At 44.3% G+C, this 21,500-nt stretch overlaps 1 protein-coding gene across 1 annotated transcript in view; it reads right to left on the bottom strand.

The window, feature by feature from the left end:
- The window catches only part of NEK9 (NIMA related kinase 9), a 311,507-nt gene that overhangs the window by 146,510 nt on the left and 143,497 nt on the right, over nt 1–21,500 (bottom strand). Inside the window, exons 13-16 of the mRNA XM_069638052.1 lie at nt 14,831–14,877; nt 2,424–2,579; nt 1,350–1,458; nt 319–480 (exon numbers count right to left, since the gene is read on the bottom strand). Of these exons, the coding sequence (XP_069494153.1) occupies nt 319–480; nt 1,350–1,458; nt 2,424–2,579; nt 14,831–14,877 (474 nt within the window). The remainder of the gene's footprint in view (nt 1–318; nt 481–1,349; nt 1,459–2,423; nt 2,580–14,830; nt 14,878–21,500) is intronic.

Below are 21,500 nucleotides of genomic sequence, written 5' to 3'. Positions count from 1 at the left end.
TTTGACAAGACTCCACTAGGACTGCATTATTTGATGATCGTAGCTTGCTACCATCTGTAGATATAGGTTTGCTCCCATCTGTAGATATAGGTTTAGACCTTGTGAAAGTTCAATAAACACCCTTGAACGGTGGTCACTTGTGTCTGTCTTACTTCAATACAATGCCTTCCTTACCGGCCAAAGGAAGAGAGGGGGGGGCAGAAGAAGAGAGGGGGGGGCAAAAGAAGAGAGGTGAGTGGGAGAGGGGAAAGAGAAAGATTTGGTTACATTAAACATCCACATAAAAGCATGACAGGTCCTCAGTCTTGGCTTACTCACCATAGGTGGCTGCTATAGTAAACTCATCTCCACATGACACTTGGGTGACTTGTTTTCCTGCCAGCGGTCCTCCCAGCAGGTTGATGCCCAGGCGCTTCTTGTAGTTACCAACACCCAGCTGGCCACACTTATTCGACCCAAAGGTGAGAAGGCGGCCACGCTCTACAGTGTGAAAGGATAGAAAAGCAAAACAAGCAGACTCAAATTTGAATATGATGCAAATATTAACTACCCTTAAGACTAAACAAATATGCTACAAATACACTGCCCCAGAAAGGCCTTTAATAAAGGCAGAAGTCTGGTCGTCTGCATGCGAGGTTGTGGGTGGTAGTGTGGATCAAACGCCATGCACAGTTGAGATGTATGAAATCAAGTGTGTGTCTATTATCATAATGAATATTGAAGACCCTATGGGGTTGTAACTAGTCTTGTGATGTACTTGTTGCATTTGTAGAACACTGTACTGAATTGGTTATAGCCTACACAGTGTATAGGTTACACTGTTAGGTGTGTGTGTGGTTATGTAGAGAAAGGATATTAGAAGACCAACATAAAAAAAGGTTTAAAATATAAATACAAGTGGGCAAAACATAATAAAAGAGAGATAGCTCCATGGAAACACATAGTACGTGTCCTCTGGAGTACTGATCCGGCATGAGCTCATTAGGTCTTACTGACCACAGGCACACCATTATGAATCCACACTGCCCCGGTGCACAACAATAGGACACAATGGCCTCAGGTGAGCACAGCAATGGCAGACCAAAACTATACATGAGAATTGCAGCTCGTACTGAGGGCCGTAGAGGAATTTGCAGGTGCACATTTAGTTTCTACAGTCTGTAAGATTCTTTGCAGGAGGATGCTGCTGAGACCTCTGCGAGCTGTGCATTTCAAGGACAATGCTGACTTGCACCAACAGGTATGATCAGTCAGTCGGGCCATAGCTAAAAATCAACGCAGAGATACAAAGCACTGGCACAATTCTAGTTGCATACAATGGGCGCTGTGCTGTAGGGTTCGCATCTCACCATCAAGGGCAGCCGTGTGGTTTTTCCCAGGAGCGATGGTTCGGATCTTGTAAAACGAGAGCTGCTTAGCTAGGGTCAGCGAGGTTGTGTACGGAACTTCATGAAACGCCTAGGAGAAGAGATCAGAAGGTACAGGAGTGCAGGGGATAGGAAAGAACCTTCACTATGAGAACAATAAATAACTGTACCCATTCCCTAGCTCAGTAGTAAATGGAAATATTGCTAAAAGCATATTTAAATTATTCCATTACCAGAACTCACCACAATGAATTTTAATTCACTTGGTTTCCTGCTTCTTAGTGGTGTTGGGTTATACATATCTTGTTACTCAAATCAATGATTGGGCCAGCAATTCAAAGCCATCTCAGCACAGTAACCCCTCAACTTTAGAACAGGTACCCGCATGCATTCACAGTTGTGCTCTAATTAAGCAGAGATAATCAAAAGAATATTTGGCCCATGTAGAAGTTCTGTACACAAGGCGGAAAGCAGATGGGAGCAGTTCACACAAGTCTTTGGCTTCACTATATAGAAGTTTTGGTATGGTTTTTTAATTGTAGCTAACTGTAAGATGTTCAGGAAGACAGGGCCTAACAGTGCGTTATTAAATTGTGATAAGACACTTGCAGGAATTGTTTATATACATTAGATGCAATCTATAAGGGAAGAAGTATCTAAACCGTTCCAGTTAAAAATAAACATTTCCCCTCGATACGCCACTGTCAAATTATCTAAAACAGAATGTAGGACTACGTATGCCATTCAACCTTCTCTGCTAGGTGTAAGCGAGCATAATGTGGGCTCTTCCTCAACATCAGTGGGTCTAACTCCATTATCAGGGGATAATGCCATGTCAATTAAAGGTGTTCTATACTCCGTTACAGGAAAACATTTAACCTGACGAAGTGGCAGTTCCAGCAGGGCTAGGAAAAGAAAAGGGACTCTCCCACTGATCCACTATTCTCCATCGCTTGCTCCTGCTGGCAAAGACAGGAGTCTTCCCTTCTTAGTGTCTGTGTACTTCTGTGTTTGTAGGCACACACTCCCTTGCCTGAGAGTGTGTGCAAGAGATACCTCATGGTTGATGATCCCGGACATGCACTGATTGAGTCCCAGCTTGTTACAATCGTTTGATCCACATGCCAGCACTTTCCCAGACTGGGTGAGGAGGAAGGTGCCGTCACTGCCGCATTGCACAGACACAATGGTCAGGGTCTTCTGAACCTCCACCTATGGAGAACAACCACACAGCATTTCTCGTAGATGAAACAAATGGGAATCTAGTCCGCTTGAAAGGCAGAAACAAAAGCAAGCATAAGAGACATCACTGAAAGTATGTAGCTGACATGTCCGCAGGACTCCACCTCCCAGTGGTAGGTCAAGACAGCAGAAGCAAAAGGGTTGATGACCAGGCACATGCCTTCATAGGGGCGGGAAAGGGAAGCATGAGACAGAGGAGAGGGAAGAAGGGAATACAAAGGACTATGAATCAGGAAGGGGCAGACAAGTGTGAGAGATCTAGTGGTGGAAGAGAGAGATAAAGGTTTCTGACCACAGTTACTCCCGTGCTTCAATCACACATGAAATATTGACCCGCAGAATGGCTCCGGGGCAAATACATAACACAAAGATCATAGTACTTGAGATTGGACAGATCCACCCATGTCCAGGCCCCATCCCCACCCTGCCTACCCAACCTTTCTTTTACGCCTCTTCCATTTATTGACCCTTTGCAGAAATATACTATGCACAGGATGAAAGAAATCGAGGATGCGGCCGATGACTAAAGGGCTGAATGACTGATTAGATATTAAGATTAGTAATATTAAGTTACTTTTAGATGCCCGCTTCTACACATGGTGAAGGTGATCAAGTATAAATGATCACATGGAAGGATACAGCATGATATCCAAAACTTTTTCTAGCTAATGTTAAGAATCAGTAGTAAGACTCGCACACAGGGGCATTATGATGGTTGCTATAGACTTTTATTAAAGAAAATAAAAGAGGGTTGGAGAAAGACCTCTCACCCCCTTGCTACAAAGCGTTTCAATGCCTCAACAAAAGAGTTTTACGTCCTGTGTCCAAAATCCTAACCCAAGCTTTACATGCTAAACCTAAAATAAATCGCAAAGGGATAAAGGGTCTCATCACAAGTCTGACGTTATCCAGGCAGTAATAGCTCTGGGATATCTCCAGCGCAAATAGCAGATTCGCTACTCGGTCTGGCGCAATTTGTGCCAAATTCCGAGTAGTGGTGAGGCAATGGGTCCAATGGGGTTGAGGGGCGCTATTAGCACCAGCGCAATAAGCGCCACGCTAAATGTGTCCCGAAAAACGGGCAGAAAGCAGGATGTTTAGCTCCAGCAAAAAGCTGGGAGGTAAAACTCCAAACCTTTTACACAACTCATAATAGGGCCAGCCCTTAAATGCGGTGGTAACAGAGTTACCACCTCATTTAAGGGCTACCCCCCAACTCGTGATGAGGCCCATAGTCTTTCAACTGGCCATCTGGCCACCTCTGGCCACCTTTTACACAACTCATAATAGGGCCAGCCCTTAAATGCGGTGGTAACAGAGTTACCACCTCATTTAAGGGCTACCCCCCAACTCGTGATGAGGCCCATAGTCTTTCAACTGGCCATCTGTAGCTTTTTCCAAAGTTCCAACACAAAGTTCCAAAAGGTGCAAAAATAAACAAATAATCAAAGTTCCACAATCCTCAGCAGTGGATCCCCTTCCCCTGAGTTTCTCAGGCTCTTTACACTTCACAATCACATATCTCTTTCCTAAAATGTGCAGGTTTCCATTCCAGGGGGTATGGATCCCTTCCCTGGATTTCATATACCTAAGAGGTTTTCTTTCCTCTTCTTGACTGTGAAAGTTTATTCACAATTGGGTGCAGGTCCAAGACTCGCAACAGGTTGCCTGGTATGCTCTCCTGCCAGGGATTTTCCCACCTGTAACAGTCTGACTCATTCAGCCAGTGGGTTTTCAACCACCTTTAATTTGTTTCATTATGTAATGCACTCAGCGTCCCAGCTCCCTTGCTCAGGCTCGCCCTGTGAATATCACAGTCTCTCCTCGACATGCGGTATACGCTGCAAAGCGCCGGGATGTTCCAATTCCCCTCCCTGGGCCCACCAGTCTCTTGTGGCTGCTTCAGCGCTCTCTGCGCTCTTTGGTTTCTCCAGCAGACCACCTCTTCCTTCTGTTTTTCGTCCCGTCCGCTATCCAGTACCCGCTCTGCCTTGGCCTCCTCTCCACAGCATATCCTGCTGCAGGCCTGAGTTCAGCGCACCTTCGACCTCAGCTTCTCATGACCTCGCCGGATGGAGCTCTTCTGCTCACTGCTATAGCTCACTTCCCGAGCCACGTCAGATCTAATGGTTCTCCATCTTCCTTGCGGTGCTTGGGTTTTAAATGTCCCAGCACCCATTGGATCTTTAGTGCTCTACAAAGCTCTCGTGCTCTTCCTTTTCTCGGTCCTTTTGCAAAAAGCATAGGAAAGAACCCTACTGTCAGTGCAAAGTGAATGGACTGGATCTATATCACAATATGCCATACAGGTTTGGGAGTTCAAGGGGTTGGTGTCATACAGTGAGTGGGAAGGGGGATACCATGTTCCTACCAGTGAGTCGCCTTCCCTCCAATTTGGGTTGTCTCCCCCCATATGGGCCTCCCTCGGGCAGCCACCCCCAGTGTCAGGATCAGGTAGCGGCAGACCTTTCCTGGCCATGTGGGAAGAGAGTTTCCCCAGAGAGGGAGTGATGACATCGCTAGAGTCACCACACCAATCAAAATCTTCCTGCGTGGCCTGACTAAATTGGGTGTTCTTGCTAAAAAGGCCATCCACGCATGTTCACAGACTGATTAACATGTAGCCCACATGGCTGTCACTCAGAAGTACATTTTGTCGAGATCCTGCTAACACATTTTGTGAAGATTGCTTGGGTCTAAAACTTGGTTGTGATCATTACAGGTTATTAATCATAGCGACTACTGTACTCCTAGTCCATTTTCCATACTATTGGCAGGTCCCTCTGGTAGGGATGGGACTGGAACCAGTTTCGACAGCAGAAAAAAAAAATCCCTCAATTGTATTGGTCAGTGTAGCTGCACACACAGGCCCACCTCACCAGGCAACACCCCCAGACTCACACAACCAGTTATTTTCCATCCATCTAAACTGTTCCGGACTGATTATTTTAGAGGATAAGGTGGGAGGGTGTAAAGAGAACTATGGGGTAAGGGTCAAGTAGTCGCTACAATTTGCTCCTACCTCCCCATCCTCCTTCCACCCTCCTATTGGAAGATTATCAAGCAAAAGAACCACTCAGCGGAGGAGGACCAACCCTGATCTAACTCAAGGTTCTGGAGCACTGCTCGGCTGAACGTCAAAAAGAGCTGTGTCAATCCTTAATCCCCCGCCAAAAAACACATAGCGGCACTGCCAATCACCTCCCAGAGTTTGTGGTTCCAGGCGAATATCTCACATGCAAAATGTCATCAGGCACGCAATTTGTTTTCCTGACCCCTAAAATTATTTTCCCAAATATTCTAATAGGGGTGTAATTTATGATTCTAAACTCCAATCCGAGAATACTCGGGGTTTGATTTAAATCAGGATGCACATTTGGAGAAATGAATCCCAATGGAAATAATTTTTCTTAATACGATTTTCACTGGATACCTGTTTGTGTTTGAAAAGCGATAGAAGCTGCTTTAGCAGTTCCCACATGTGCATGGAGACGTTTTGGAGGAGTCCAATTTTGACACTGGTAGCTCACAGAGATACAATAAATGATCCCTCTGGCTATAGTTGTCTTAGAAGCAAGCTGTCCACTAAAATAACCTCTGCCTGCTTCTTGTAAAGAACAAAAACAATCTCAGAAGATTAAAACAGTGGAGTCCAGTCAAGTTAGTATTAAACAGGTGTGAAGGCCAGAGAAAAGGAACAACCTTAATCTAGTGTTCCCTTCCATAAGGAACACTAGATTAAGGTTGTTCATTTTCTCTGGACATCACACCTGTTTAATACTTGACTTACTCTAGATGTCTCTGAAGTAGGGGTTTCCCACCTTTTGTGGTTATTGTCCAGTCAAGTTAGACCTTCTGTGCCCTGCAAACAGCCCAACTAATCAGAGTAATCTGCACCTCAGAGGAGGGATTCAGGAAAAAGATAGGTAAGGATATTTGCTGGTTGTTGTGAAAATCCATCACCACTTTTGGAACAAGGATGGGATGCGTCCGCAGCAACACTTTTCACTGTTTCACTGTCAAACATTCTATTAGGCTCAAAAGCTAAAGGGGCCTGCAACTTGCTCACCATGTGTGCCAAAGTAACAGCCAGCAGAAACACAGTAGTCCATGAAATTAGCTGGATATCCACCACAGCCGTTTGCTCGAGCCAGGTGTGAGCAGAACTAAAAGGACCACATTAATCTCCAAGGAAGGATGCGGCCCCATACCGGAAGAAAAGGCAGTTTGAGGCCTTCAAAAAGAACGTTTGACTAAAGGATTGGAAAGAGACTGCTCATCCAAATTCCTGCATGCCATCAAAGCACATGAGCTGACCAAGTCCATTAAAAAGGAGAAGATGGCATAAACCCTCAAGCGAGAGGTTAGCTTGTCGATCAAGACACCAATGTCAAAAAAGGGACCACTTGCTCTTATAATTAGATTTTTTTTTCTTTTTTTTCCCATTTTGTTTTCCTCTTTGATGCCTTGATCACCCTCAAGTTGCCTTCCGGCATTCCCAAGCGCCCCATGGTCAGATGCTCAAGTACCGGGGTGAAAAGCATAGAGATTGAGCGGAGGTGTGAAGAACTACCCCTCCCCTGAGGCAAAACGACTAATCAGAGAAGAAGAGGTCCCCATGCCATATTCTTGAGCTTCAAGAATCAGAACCATTAGAGCCAACAGCGGACCACAAGAACCATCCTGCATAATCCGGAGGCTAAGAACTTCTGCAACATTCTGGGATTTAGTGATAAGGTAAGAAACATATCCGTCTGACAAATGTAAGGTGATTTCACAGAAGGCCAGGTGCAAGGCAAACGAAAGCTCTTGGTGTTCTACTGGGTTGCAAGTACCTCCACCAAAGGGAAAGCCCCACCTCAAAAAAGGGTCCTGAATCACAAAAGGATAATAATTAATAAATAATAATTTAGCATTTATATAGCGCTACGAACCCTCAGTTATCTGAGCGCTGCTTATTATTACCCACGGTGTGTGGTGCTCATTTATCGACCTCGGAAGGATGAAAGGCTGAGTTTGGCCCTGCCGGTATTCGAACCTGTGTCAGCAGGCTATGCACAGATGTCAATGTGAGCGCTCTACTCGCTGTGCTACCAGACCGGCTGGATGAAGCTCAACCCATGGTTCGAGGACTCGAGCCTGCTCAGAGAGTCTGCCTCCTCATTTGACTCAGTCACAGGTGAAGGGCCTGAATGTGCATCTCATGACTTACAGGCCCATTCCCACAGCCCCACCGGCAGTAGACTAAGTGGAGGAGACTGGATACTTCTATTTGCTCACATGGCTGTCGTGTTGTCAGTCAGCATACTTTGATGGTGGGAAGGAACGGCTTGGGCACACTGGCAACTGCCCTCATGCTTGCCGGGTCCACAGCTCATGTACCTGTATCTGCCGCTCATGCAGATTCATATTTTTTTTTTATTGTGATATAACCAAATTTAGGTTTTTTACACAAAACTGTAATTCAAAAAGGAAAAGAAAAAAAAAATAGTAAAATTTGTTCATCATTCATTTCAACAAATTCCATACAATTTTACACATGATAAAAGATAATCAGTAACAATAAAATAAAAGTAAGAGCACATTTACATCCTTCAACAAAAAATAATTTACCAATATTTTTGTGGAATGAATCCTGCATATTGCAATACTCTTAGGACATCTAGTGTTAGTTTAGTCTCGTGGCCAGCGATCATTCTTTCCCAAAAGGTGCTTGATGATAAACGATTGATTGTCCTGACTGAGCTACCCAGGTATTCAACTCTAATATCCCAGGTACCTCTACAGAATCTCAGTAGATGCTCAAGCGTTTGTTCCCTCGGGTCCGTGCACTCCAGGCATAGCCTCCGAGCCTCCTCTTCGGGCCCCCATTTGGCAAAAACCGAGCCCATTTTGATCAAATTCAAATGCACTCTCATGACATTCTGCCTACCTTTTGTGTCTGGGAACTTCATTAAGTACCTTGGAACAAAGCCCTGCTTTTTTCCGTACTTAAAGAAGGATGTCGGAGTGGAAGATGACCTCACCGTATCTGATGTAGTGATCCAATCTCCTATTGTCATTGCTTTCTTGACCTTAAGAGGATTTGTGATCAATGTGCGATTGACTTGTTCACAATAAATCAGTAGGTCTTCTGCCACCTTCTTAAGTTCTCTCAAGGTTAGGGAGGAGTCTAGTTTCAGATTGTCTAAGAGATCTTCATACAGTGTAATTGGCACCAAGATAGATCTATATAAGGAAAGCAATTTCCATTCCACTGAGATCTGAAGGGATTTAGGCCCAACTCATATCTCAGTGTGGCCGTCTGGAGGCTTTTGGGCAAACCCAGTACCTGCTTCCAGCTGCTGCTTTCTGCTTTTTGCCAATCTATGGACCATAGAAGAGGTTTAGCCTCGATTCCATAGAGTAGTACAGGAATCGTTTTTGCCATGTAAAATTTTATTATTGGCAAGATGGAAAATTTGCAGTAAAGGCTTAATGTCTTCTTCATTTGTGCAATCAATTGTATACATTTGGCCATTAGTTCTGCGAACTGCGTTCCCATTGTCGGGACCGCATGCAGAGTAAAACCGAGGTATAGAACTTCCTTAACTACAGGAATTGGTCGACCACCAATTGACCAGGAATATCTGGCTCCTTTGGCGTGCTTGCCTCCAAAGGCTACCACCCTTGATTTTTCCGGGTTTACTACCAGATCATTTTCGTTCATATAGAAATCTCGAGTGCTCTCAGCAATCTTTGCAGACCGACTGGGGTCCTGTCTAGCAGGACAATATTGTCTGCATACATGAACCACTTGATAGGAAGTGAACCCACCTTAGGACTTACCAATGCTGAGGGCTCGATGAACTGCCCAAAATCTCCCAGATAAAATTTAAAGAGAAATGGTGCCACCATACAACCTTGTCTGACTCCTCCATTTACGTTTATATAATCTGATAAGTGCCCCGCTGGGTCAAGTCTGACTCTGGCTGAGTTACCTTCATGCAGGCTTACTAAGATATTCGTCAGAGCTTTCGGTGCTCCTTTCTGCTCCAGCTTGAACCAAAGCTTATCCCGATTTATCATATCGAAGGCACTCAATTAATCAATAAACGCACCATAGTCTGCCTACATTGTTTTTATCTTTACGGTTTGTTAGTGAGGCAAGTATTATACCGTTCAAGGATGTTGAGTGGCCCCTTCTGAACCCTGTTTGTTTGAGAATTATGTTCTTTCCTTTTGCCCAAGTTTCAAGTTCTCTTAATACTAGACTGGTGAACAACTTGCTCTCCACATCCAGTAACGTAATTGGCCTGTAGCTCATTGGATTTCTACGATCCCCCTTCTTGAAGATCGGAACTATAATCGCTGACCTCCAAGAAGGGGGAATTAGTTATCTATCACTCCCCTAAACATCGTGTAGAGAATTTCCTCCACAGGACCACATTTCCTTTGAGAACTTGACAAGTGAGACCATTTGGGCCCGCAGATCTAGATGACGATTTATTGATCAAGCTTAGTATGTCCTCCCTATCAAAACAACCCCCAGTTTCCTCCACCCCCGTTCCCTGTGGTTTCTGATATTTTTCACCAAAATGGTTCAGCCAACTCAACTCTGGTACGTTATTCGTTTGGACAATCTCTTGGTCAGTTTTAAGTGAATTAATAAGTGACCAGAAGTTGCGTGTATAATTATTTCCCAAAGCACGCAGCATTTCTTCTCCATCATTTTGCCATAGCTCCTCTCTATGGTGTCTGGACCAACTCCTGAAGTCATTTTTGATTTTTTTAATCTCTGTGGCAAGATCCGATTTACTTCTTGCCATCTTCCTTGCTATTCTCAATTTTCTTCGCGTCTCACATTTTTTTACCCATATTGCTTCATCAAAGTGATGTTTGTGGACCTGCTGATGACCTTTCTGGATGTTCTTTGGGCAGTCAATTGACCATATAAAAATCATGAAAGGTGAGTGGATTCCAGTTTTTATTTAGGACTTCGGGACATTCCCAATCATTGAGTCTGTCCAGACCACCATTTAGACAAGCTCCGTCACCCTGGTATTTAACTAGACAGTTTTACTGGGCATTTACAACCACTGGGTTGTCCCATACTTCTATTGTGTTGCTGGAGTGCCAACTTATTTGTGCTTCCAGTCGCTTATGGTCACTTGTATCTCCGTCCTTTTCTGAGAAATGCATACATTCTTCAAACCAATTTGTCGATAAGAAAACATAATCCAATGTTGACTCTGTATTCCGCCTCCCCATGTGGTGGCTGGGGGAACATCTCCTTCTATAGACCCGTTTAAGAGCTTTAGATCCCATTCATCAAAAAAATCTAGCCACTTTCTACCGTTAGTTGATATTTCCTTTGTTGTTTCCTCAGCGCCTCCATAGCTAGTTCGAATACATTGTGAGTTTAAATCCCCTGCGACAATAATAAAGGCCCCAGGGTAGGAAATCCTAATTTCACTAAGGACAGCCGATATTGAATTGAGGAATTTCAACAGTTCTTCCCTGGCCGGGTTCCAGTATAAATTAACGATTATTATCTTTTTGGGCAATGAGCCGCATGGGAGAGTGACTGCTTTCACTGCCAGAATTCCTTCTTGTTTACAGGGGATAACTATTATTTCATTGAATAAAGCCCATCTGCAGGCTATTAATAGGCCTCCCATAGGCCTACCCTTGGCTTTGGTATATTCTGATTGTGTTGCTAAATAAAAACCCTCAATTTCTGGATGCAGATTCATCGTAACCCTAAAAGGGTCATCCATCAGAAGATTGGTAAAAACGCCCCAAAAGCACAGGTTCACCTTCTAGGAAGGAGGATGATTACCATAGCATGAGGGTGAACCACTTCACTTCAAAATGCTTAGCTTGATGTAGAGAGTTCATACTGGAGGCCATGACCCCCAAGAGCCTCTGTAGCCTTCAAGCTGTGGGCGATTCATAACTCAAGAAGAATTTCTAAGTTTTCACTATGCCCTGAATCCTCTCCGGAGTAGGCAATACTCTGGAAACCATGACTTCCCAAGAAAAACCAAGGAATGTCTCATTCCGAGAAGCCATCAAGAATATTTCCTGGGGCTGAGCTAGTCCAAGCTGAGAAAGGATGTCCAGAGGTGGTGTGGAAAATTGAAGACTCCTTAGGACTGAAGGGCTTGTCCAAACCAGTCATCTGGGATATATATGGACAATTCTCAACCTGAGGAATGCTGCCACCACTGATAACATCTTGGTGAACACCCTACGAAACCATATCAGGTCCAACGGTAAGAACTTGAATCCAAACTGTTGCCCAGGGAAAAGTGCAGAAAACCGCAGTATTGGAGTAGAATAACATTTTGTGGGTCGTTAACATTTTGTATGAACTCCATGGTTTCTTTAACCTTATTTTTGTGACAAGAGGGAAACCTACTTAACCCCCCAACCTCCAGTCCACCTGCCAAATTCCCACACGGCTCCGATCACTACAATCAGTCATCCGAGCGTGCTTTACCTGGACGGCACCATGATGCATTCAGTTCCGGGGTTGCTTCTTCTACATTTTAAAAATAAATAAAAAATACATTTGCTGCCCATAGTAGCCCAAATGGCTATTTGGTCATAGGTGCTGCGTAAGAGCTCTGTTCTAGGCCACATGAGCCCATCACCCCAAAATTGTGTTAGGGAGTGGGCTTGAAGCTGCTGTACTTTCGTTTTGGCTTCACCATACTTGGAACAGTAGGAGAAGTTTAGAAGACATTTAAAGCATGCCAATGGACTTAAAATTATAGTCTGCATTTCAGGTGGACATTAGATTGGCAAATTGCCATGTACTAGCTCCTTGCTCCTCAGATGCAGTTCCTGCTTACTGGGTGATACTCATTATCCAGGAGATGCTTTTAGCTCCTGCTCAAAGCTCTACTTTGATTTGTGCAGCAAGGGGTAGAAGTATTGCTTTTTTTACCAGTAGCAATATCAGAGAAATATAAAAGGCAAAAATAGTCCTAGAATTAAGAATTTAAAACAAATCTAAAAAATAAATCTATGTAAAACCAAGGAATTGCAGATACAAATGAGATTAGTATGTGAGAGGTCAGAAATGCGACACAGACACATAGGAGTTCTCTCACAAGTTGCTATGTTTATTAAATGAAAAGGGGTGAGACAAACGCCTATCTCTCCCTAAATTAACAAGGATGTCCATGCCTAATATACTAAGGCTAAGGAAAATGACCTAGTGTCCAAAAAGTATCCGACCCTCACATTAACATACACAACAAAATTATACACAGTTTATTTGGCGGTCTTAAATCCCACAAAAAAACATCAATATGAACTCAAAAGTTGTGACCAGTTATCCTTGTGGCCTGGGTTGGGTTCCATATCCCTGGATCAATTCAGGAATATTTGGAACAAAGTTCAGTTTCAAGAAAGCTCAATTAAATAACATTCCATTCAATGTAGCATACAAAGTATTTTTCCTCCAATATCCTTTCACTTGGCAAAGTGATGATCTCTCTTCCAAAGGCTTCCTCAAAATCAAATCAATTATTGTTTCCATAAAATCCTGCATGGGGAACAAAAGGTTTCTCCTCCAACTATAAAATCACAAATCAAAATGCAAGTGTTCTTTACTCAAAAGGCCATGCACTTGGTGGTACACCATACTTCAAAATAAATACTTTAGTCAGCATGGTCCAACACTCACTTTTTGAAATGCAACTGTTTATCAAGACAAGGTGATGGAGTAAACACTTATTTTACACCAAAACCTTGTACCAAAATACTTTATCAGTTTCTTCTTCCTGGTATACTCGCCTGCCAGGAAAAAACTCATGCTACTACAATGTGTACTCTGTGGTAATGCTTGTTCCAAACTCTCCACACTAAAACCATAAATGAGGAGATTTGAAAAAACAACTGCATCTCTTGATACGTCTTATGACTTAACATAATGTGTTACATTTCTTCCCAAAATGATATTCCAAAAAAGGATATTGGTTCTCTTGCTTGTCTTTTGACTTTAGGCAATGCAGGTTACAGTTCTCTCCACCTTGGTCTTTCTTTCATACAAAGAGGACTTTGCTCCTGCAGCCTTGGTTTTCTGGACGTACAACCTTTTTGCTGATAGCAATGCTGGTTACAATTGTCTCCCACTTGAAATCTTTCTGGGAGAGTTGTACCCAATTTGCCTTTGTAGCACTCTTCTCTGGCTTTGGTAATACTGGTTACAATTGTCCCCCTTTTGTAATCTCTCCTTCAGGAGGTTTGCCTTGGCGTCTCCTGATACGCTGCAGTTGCTGTGGGTCTCTTTGGGGACGCTTCTGATTTTGACCGCTCCTGTTGGTCTGCCACCGTGTGCATCAACCTTCAATGGAGCCCTCTCAGCTCGGCCCACTTTCCTATGCAAATTCAATGCCTGAGCATTTTAGGACGTGTCAGGAGTTTCTTTCCCACACAGCGTGGCTTGCTTCAGCTTCGCTTCGTGCTGCATATCATCTACATGGCTCAGTTTTCCCGACCTCTGGCACTTCTACACAGCGTCCTCCTGCCGATACAAAGCCGACATCGGCTTCCCCCTCCTGCTGCTGCTCCTCTCGGATCCAAAAGTCCTTTATGTGTTTAAAGGTCCTGCTCAGGTGCTGTCCAATAAAACAACCAGACCACTCATAACCCTTCATAGATACGGAGCCCTTACACGAAAGGGCAGTGGGAGGAATATGAATGCTCTGCTCTACTAGAGACCACTGGAATAAAGGGATAATCGAGCCAATGAAAAGTTAGGAAAACAGACAAATAGATGAGTGAAGGGGGTGAAGGTTAAAAGAAATATCACAAATTACTGCAACAGCACCCACTCCACGGGGCAGGAGGTTTTCAGATACCCAGAACAGAATGGTCCTCATAGGGCAACAAATTATTAAGGCACAATAGTTCTTCGGATCTGGAGAATAACATAGCCTCTCCGGTTCATCACATTAACATGGATTCCAGAGAGAGAGAGAGGACTGTCAAGAGCAGAGAGCATGATCTCGCCAGTGAAATCATTCCCAACAAGGAAGCACTGATTTCAAAGAGGTTGGAGTTCCAGAACAGCACACACTCCTTCTGTTTTTACTTAGGATAAAAAGTACCAGGGGGTAATGCATCACAAGTAGAACATGGTCTGTTCAGAGCACGCTCTTAAAGTACCAAAAGTCTGTTAACTACTATGCTGCTAATCACAGTCTAAGAAATGCGGGCAGACTTACCTTCTGCGGTGTGAAGTAATCATCTTCAGAATCCAAACCCAGGCGCCCTAAGAACAGAAACCCAGACAGATTAATTTAACAATGAAAACCCAGCAGGCCATAGCAAACCTTACACCATACTAGCGCACCCCTCCCGCCTCCATCACCAGATATCTCTGGAAAAGAATACACCAAAAGTATCATATTATAGTCCCCCATTCAACAGTGCGCACCCTACTCGCAAACGATGCCCGTTTGATGCAGGGACATCTCAAACTTCATCGCCATCTTGTTAAGCACTCCACAATGGCATACAAAGAAGCCACCAATAACACAGCAAACTGCAAAAAAAATAGAATTATTCAAGTGTTCCACTAGAACCACAAATGACAGGCGTCAATTGGTTTGGTTTGCAGTGCATTAAAATGAAAACGCTTCATTGGTGCATTGGAGATATTAAAATTGTACATCAGACAATACATAACACCAATATTCAATCTATGAAGATGTGCAGCCTTTAAAAATTTGAAATCACGGCAGACACATGCACATTAAAAAGGAGAAAGTCAATATACATGTGGCTGCGAACACTGGATGAAACTACTGCATTAAGGCAGACACCGTCACCCTATGAAGAAGTCTGGTGAACGCGTTCGGAGTAAAATGTGTGGGAAAAGGTGTCCACAGACAAATTGGTTCAAGAACATTTATTGAGACAAAAGATTGCAGAAGAAACGCATCCACTGGAGCAGGCAACAGTAATGCACCGGACGTAGCATGCAGAGACCCATAGGTGGGCTTTGGGACATAACTCATGGAATAACTCATGATGGATTGCCAAACCACAAGACGGGAGGATGTGTACAACTTGGGTGTGAGCTGCACTTGTGGTCAGGGTTGGGTGCAGAGCGATTGAGCTTACTTTACTCCGATCAACAGAAGTTCGAAGACGAGCACTGTGACACTAGAGATTAGAGTAAAGGTCTGTAACTGTTGCTCTCCAGAAACTTTGGTTTACGACTCACATGAGCCCTCAACATTGACTTTGCTTGCTAGGGATCATGGGAGGTGTAGTCTAAAATATCTGGATAACAAAATTAAAGAGGATGTGCTAGAGATTTGCTGTGGTTAGCAGGATGCACTAATCTCATACCCATCAACACCACTAGAGGGCACAAATAGTGTTAATGGGTGAACTATTACTTCTTGATAATAAACATTGCTGTGGAGTTGTAAGGATCAACAACATTTTAACCCCAGAATGGGGCAGGGCTTCAGGGCCCATAAAGACTGGCTACATCTAAACATCGTCCTGTGGGATCTACAAATCGAGGTCCCTCAAGGGCTACAGTGCAGCTGCTCAACTATACAGAGTAGCTCATAATAGTTACTTTATGGTCCAAGGCAAGGATGTGAATTCCCACCACAAGCACAGAGCAGAAAAGAGCAGGCAACACCAGCAACCTGTGTGGCTGGAGCTGGGCGTGAGTGGACTGTGGATGGGATTACTGGCACCCATGCAGTTGGTCTCCGCACATTAGAAGCTGGGCCATAGGGGCCACCACAACATTGCATACCATGAGGCACGATCCTCTCATGGATGAATAGCCTGCAATGAGATTCAGACAGCTTAATTCCTTTAAAGAGGGGGTGTCGGGGAAGATGGGTGAAGGGGAAGACTTGACAGAGGCATAAAAGCAGGCCCCAGTTCAGTATAGCCCAGATGAAAGGTTTATCTGGGGTGAAAAACATGGCACACTAGATGGTTGACTGGTTTTGTGCGAAATGCATTATTGAATATTTTATATTTGGTTATGACATATTACGTAACATTGGAGATTTGAATGCATTGTTAGGAATGTTTTTATGAAGTTCAACTAAGGGCTTAGTAAAACCATACAATTGAGGCAGTACAAAACTACACTCTTAGTATAAGGCTATAACACCAGAGTATTTGGTAGTGTAGACAGAGCAGTCAGGCTCATCTTAGTAGGGAGAGAGGGCTGTAGGAAAGTACAAAGAACTGCAGTATACCAGGGGTTCAACAAAAACACTTACAACCAGAAGCATTATACAAAATAAAGGTTTATATAAATACAGTTAGGCCAAGTTAAGTCTTGGGGTAAGACCTTTGTCAAACACATTATAAAAACACACCACCATGCTTTAAGGTACACAGAAAACGAACTGTATTTCTAGGGAAGTCAACCCTTATCAAACACATTTAGTGTAGGACACAGCTTTCATGGGGAGTAAAACCATGAGTTACTTTCAGATGACTTTACAGTAAATCAAGGGTAGTAGACCCCGTCAGTCATGCAGTGACACTCAGTTAAGGAATCACTCATTAAACCAACCCTGTTACCAAGATACTTTTCTGAATAGTGGAACACAAATTCATGGAACAGTATAAACCTTAAACTACACTGAGGATTACCTCAGTTATACCAGGTGAGTAGGACCTTTTTGTGTAATATACATTTGCAGTTGCTTCTCAGAACACAGACTAAGGTACACATTAACTGTCTACACTTAGGATTGCCCCAGGCAGACCAAGGCCAGCTACACCTACAAGACACTTTTTAAGAATGGTACACAGCTATGCTAGGCAGGTAAAATCTAGAGGTGTACTATACTATTACAGTTGTTTTTCAGATCAGTGTAACACAAACCAAGTTAATCAATAACTAACTTATTTTAAGATGGCACACAGCTACTCAAGTAAAACCTAAGGCAGACCTATTCTAGACAGGCTAAACAGCAGGTCAGGGGAAGCAAGACCCAGTTGGTATACTTTTCCAATCATATCCTAAAAGAAATGGTAAAGTGAAGCAAACAGCATTACTTTTGGGAAGAGGCACAACCAATTCACAGGTGAGTAAAATAACCATACATACACAAACACACACTTTTCAGAATGGCTAAACACATACAAGGTAAGTAAGAACTTTTGTAACTGCTCACTCTTAGAGTGACAGTTACCAACCAACTCTTTCACAAGTACGTACACTTTTAAACACTTGTTATCTTTTCTAGGAAAAAGGCCTAAACCTTAGAAGTCTTTCCCTTTTCTTGGAGCACAAGTGTTCTGAGTGGCAGAAGGGGGGTCTCTACTATCCAAATGACCGGTCATGATAAGCACAGATGTAGCAAAAGTCAGCGTTCCTGAGGAAGACTGGTCAAACAAGTAGGTATTTCACTTTAGAGTAGTTGAAAGGGTTCAGAGACTTCTGAGAAGACACCTAGGATTCCAGCAGTGGGCATGTGTGAACTGGATGAGAGGCCTCCAAATCACAAGAACACCACAAAGCTATACAGGAATCACAAAAGCTTAAGGTAAGTAAATACCCCGGCCAACGCAGTACCTCAGCACAGAAGAAGTGTTTGCAGCAGGAAGGCTTCAGGAGCTGCAGCCAAAAACCCAGTTTACGAATACCTTGTCATGAAGACTGAAGACCAAAACAAACGAATCAATGCATACAACACAAATAATCATTTGAGAAAAAGCAAATTCACGATGGGCAATGAAGAGCTTCATTTTATAATTAAGTCTGGAACTTTGATTTTCCTGCTGCTGCTATTCCCACATCCTCCATCTTCCAACTAATATCCCCCGCTAGAAGTCAGGCATTTTACTTTACTATTATGATGGAGGGCCAGCACCAGTTGTCCACCTAATGCCTGCAGATGCTTCATCCTCTGTTTCCCACAAATATCTGTCCTTTTAGGCTTTTTAAAATGTTATTCAAAAGAGTGGCGACCCCTCAATATGCCCTCTATAACTACAATACCTCTCACCCCTACTTTCAATGGTTGCCTGATATTTTATATTTATGTTTAACTTTTCCCCACATTTGTGTTTTGAAACTTCCAGGCTTGACAATAGTGTTGCAAAGGATTGATGAAATGGATTCCTAAGAGATGGTGTCTCACATAATCTAGTAAATGTTTATCCATACATGGTCTCTGGCTTCACACTTTCAAGCATGGCTTTATGCATTCAAATGCCATGAAAAGCAACCGAAGAGCACTTCACCTAAAGCGAACGCTTACAAAGCAAACACAGCAAGTGAACTACATTTCAGTCTACCACCGATCTAGAAATATAGCCTGTGCAACTTAGTATTCTGACCATGTGACACGAAACCTGGTCCAAAAGCATTGCAGGGGCCACAGGAACATTTTAAGCAAACATGCTGCATGTTGAATGGTCATTTACCAAAATGCAGGACGTGAAATATAGCTACTTAAGTTTCAAAGAACAAGTTACTCTCTTACCTGGTAACGTTCTTTCGATGGGATGGTCCGACGACATATTCCATATCTATGACAGTAATCACCACAGCTGTGCTGCTTCGAAAAATCTTTCGGCGTCTGCGTCCTGCGTCGATGACGTCGATACGCCGTCCTCAAGGACCTCCTCCGACGGCCAACGTCACCAGATGTTATAAGTAGAACGCACGACGCCCGTAGCCTCAGTTGTAGTTTTTTCCCCCAGAACGTGTAGTACCAGTCTTCTGCCAGTCTGACACACAAAGCCTTGCGGAAACATAAGCTGCAATCGCATAAGAAATTCTGTAGCGGGGAAGGTAGGGAGGGAGCGATATGGAATACGTCGTCGGACCATCCCATCGAAAGAACGTTACCAGGTAAGAGAGTAACTTGTTCTTCGAGAGGATTGGGTCCTCAGACGTATTCCATATCTATGACAGACTCCCAAAGCAGTACCAATGCAAGGAGGTGGGAAAAGAATTTAGAAAACAGAAATTTAGAATGCCCAATCAAATTGCGGAGTAAAGGACCGCCTTACCAAAGGCCAGATCCTGCCCACGGATGGAATCAAGGGAGTAGTGACGTACAAAAGTATGTACCGAAGCCCAGGTGGCTGCATCACAGATGTTACGAATAGGAACACCCCTCTGTAGGGCAGTAAAGGCAGCCATACCCCTGGTATTATGGGCCCGCAAGCCGACCGGTGGGTCGTTACCAGCCAAGCGGTAACACTCAGAGATAGCCAAAATAATCCAGTGAGACAAAGTCTGTTTCGTCACAGCTTGTCCCAAACGCTTTCCAGGGTAACCAATGAAGAGTTCATCTTCCACTCTGACCCGGGACATGCGTGAAATATAAAAGCTTAACGCTCTCCTAGGATCAAGCCTATGGAGCCTCTCCTCTTCCTTACCAGGATGTGGAGGAGGATAAAATGCCGGAAGAACAACCTTCTGGCCTAAATGAAATTCCGACACCACCTTCGGAAGAAAGGAAGGACGAACTCTAAGGACAACCCTATCCTTATGAAACACAGTGAAGGGTGGCTTAACTGAAAGTGACTAACTGTGACCGCAACCAAAAATACAGTTTTAAGAGTTAACAGTCTCAAAGGGCATGAATGCAAAGGCTCAAACGGAGCACCCATCAGAAACTTGAGAACAAGGTTCAAATCCCAACCAGGCACCTGGAAAGGTGACGGAGGGAACACATTAGTGAGCCCTTTCAGAAACTGAGAAATTAAATTTAATTTTAAAAAGGAACACTCTTCAGACGAGCGCTTAAATATGGACAGCGCCGCCAGGTAACCTTTAATGGTACCCACTTTAAGGCCCCTGTGGGCCAAAGAAAGCAAAAAAGACAGAACCATGGGAATGTCACATGCAAACGGATCCACATTCTTAACCCTGCACCAGTCGCAGAACTTACGCCAACGGTACAGGGACTTTGTTGCGGGCTGTCTGGCCGAGAGCAACACCTCCATCATGTCTTCAGGGAGGTCCCAATCCTTACACCTCAACCTTTCAGAAACCAAGCGTGAAGGTTCAGGGATCTGCCCTCTGGATGGAGAGAGAACCTGACCCCCCCCTCCCGTGAGAGCAGATTGTCTCGGTAGGGAAGACGACATGGAGGACAGATGGACAAGTCGAGAAGGTCTGGGTACCACGTCCTCCGGGCCCACGCCGGAGCAATGAGGATCATCTGGGAACCGAACCTCCGTAACCTCTGCAGTACTTGCGGGATGACGGGGACTGGAGGAAACGCGTACAGCAGTGGGAATGACCACTCCACCACAAACGCGTCTCCTAAGGCTCCTTTTGGAGGCAATTCCCGCAAGCAGAACCTCTCGCACATCCGGTTGACACTGGAGTCGAAGAGATCCACTTGAGGGGTTCCCCAAAGGGAGAAGATCTCCAGGAGAATCTCCTGAGCCAACTCCCACTCGTGAGAGATCGCACTCTGCCTGCTCAGAGCGTCCGCAGTCTCGATTTCGTCTGCGGCCAGATGAACTGCCTAGATCGAAACTTCCTGCTGGATTGCCTAGAACCAGAGCTGCATCGCCTCCCTGCACAGAGGAAGTGACCCTGCCCACCCCTTTTTGTTGTGGTAGTGCATGGCCACCGTGTTGTCTGTCAGGATCAGGACATTCTTCCCTCGCACAGTCGGCAGAAAAGCCTTCAGGGCTAGCCTCACGGCCCTCAGCTCCAACAGATTGATATGGAGTCTGGACTCCAACGACCGCTGACTGTCAACTCGTTGGCATGAGCTCTCCATCCCGTGAGGGATGCATCCGTCACAATCGTCACCTCCGGCCAGGGTAGCCAAAGCGGAGCCCCCTTCATTAGATTGCCTTCGACGGCCCACCACAGAAGGTCCTGGGCGACGGAGGAAGGCACCTGAACAGGGTCAGACATCCTGCCGG

Source organism: Ambystoma mexicanum, chromosome 14 (assembly GCF_040938575.1).
Source record: "Ambystoma mexicanum isolate Mex_15411 chromosome 14, UKY_AmexF1_1, whole genome shotgun sequence".
NCBI classification, from domain to species: domain Eukaryota; kingdom Metazoa; phylum Chordata; class Amphibia; order Caudata; family Ambystomatidae; genus Ambystoma; species Ambystoma mexicanum.
Note: the sequence above shows the minus strand (reverse complement) of the source record. Positions and strands in the feature narration are given on the sequence as shown.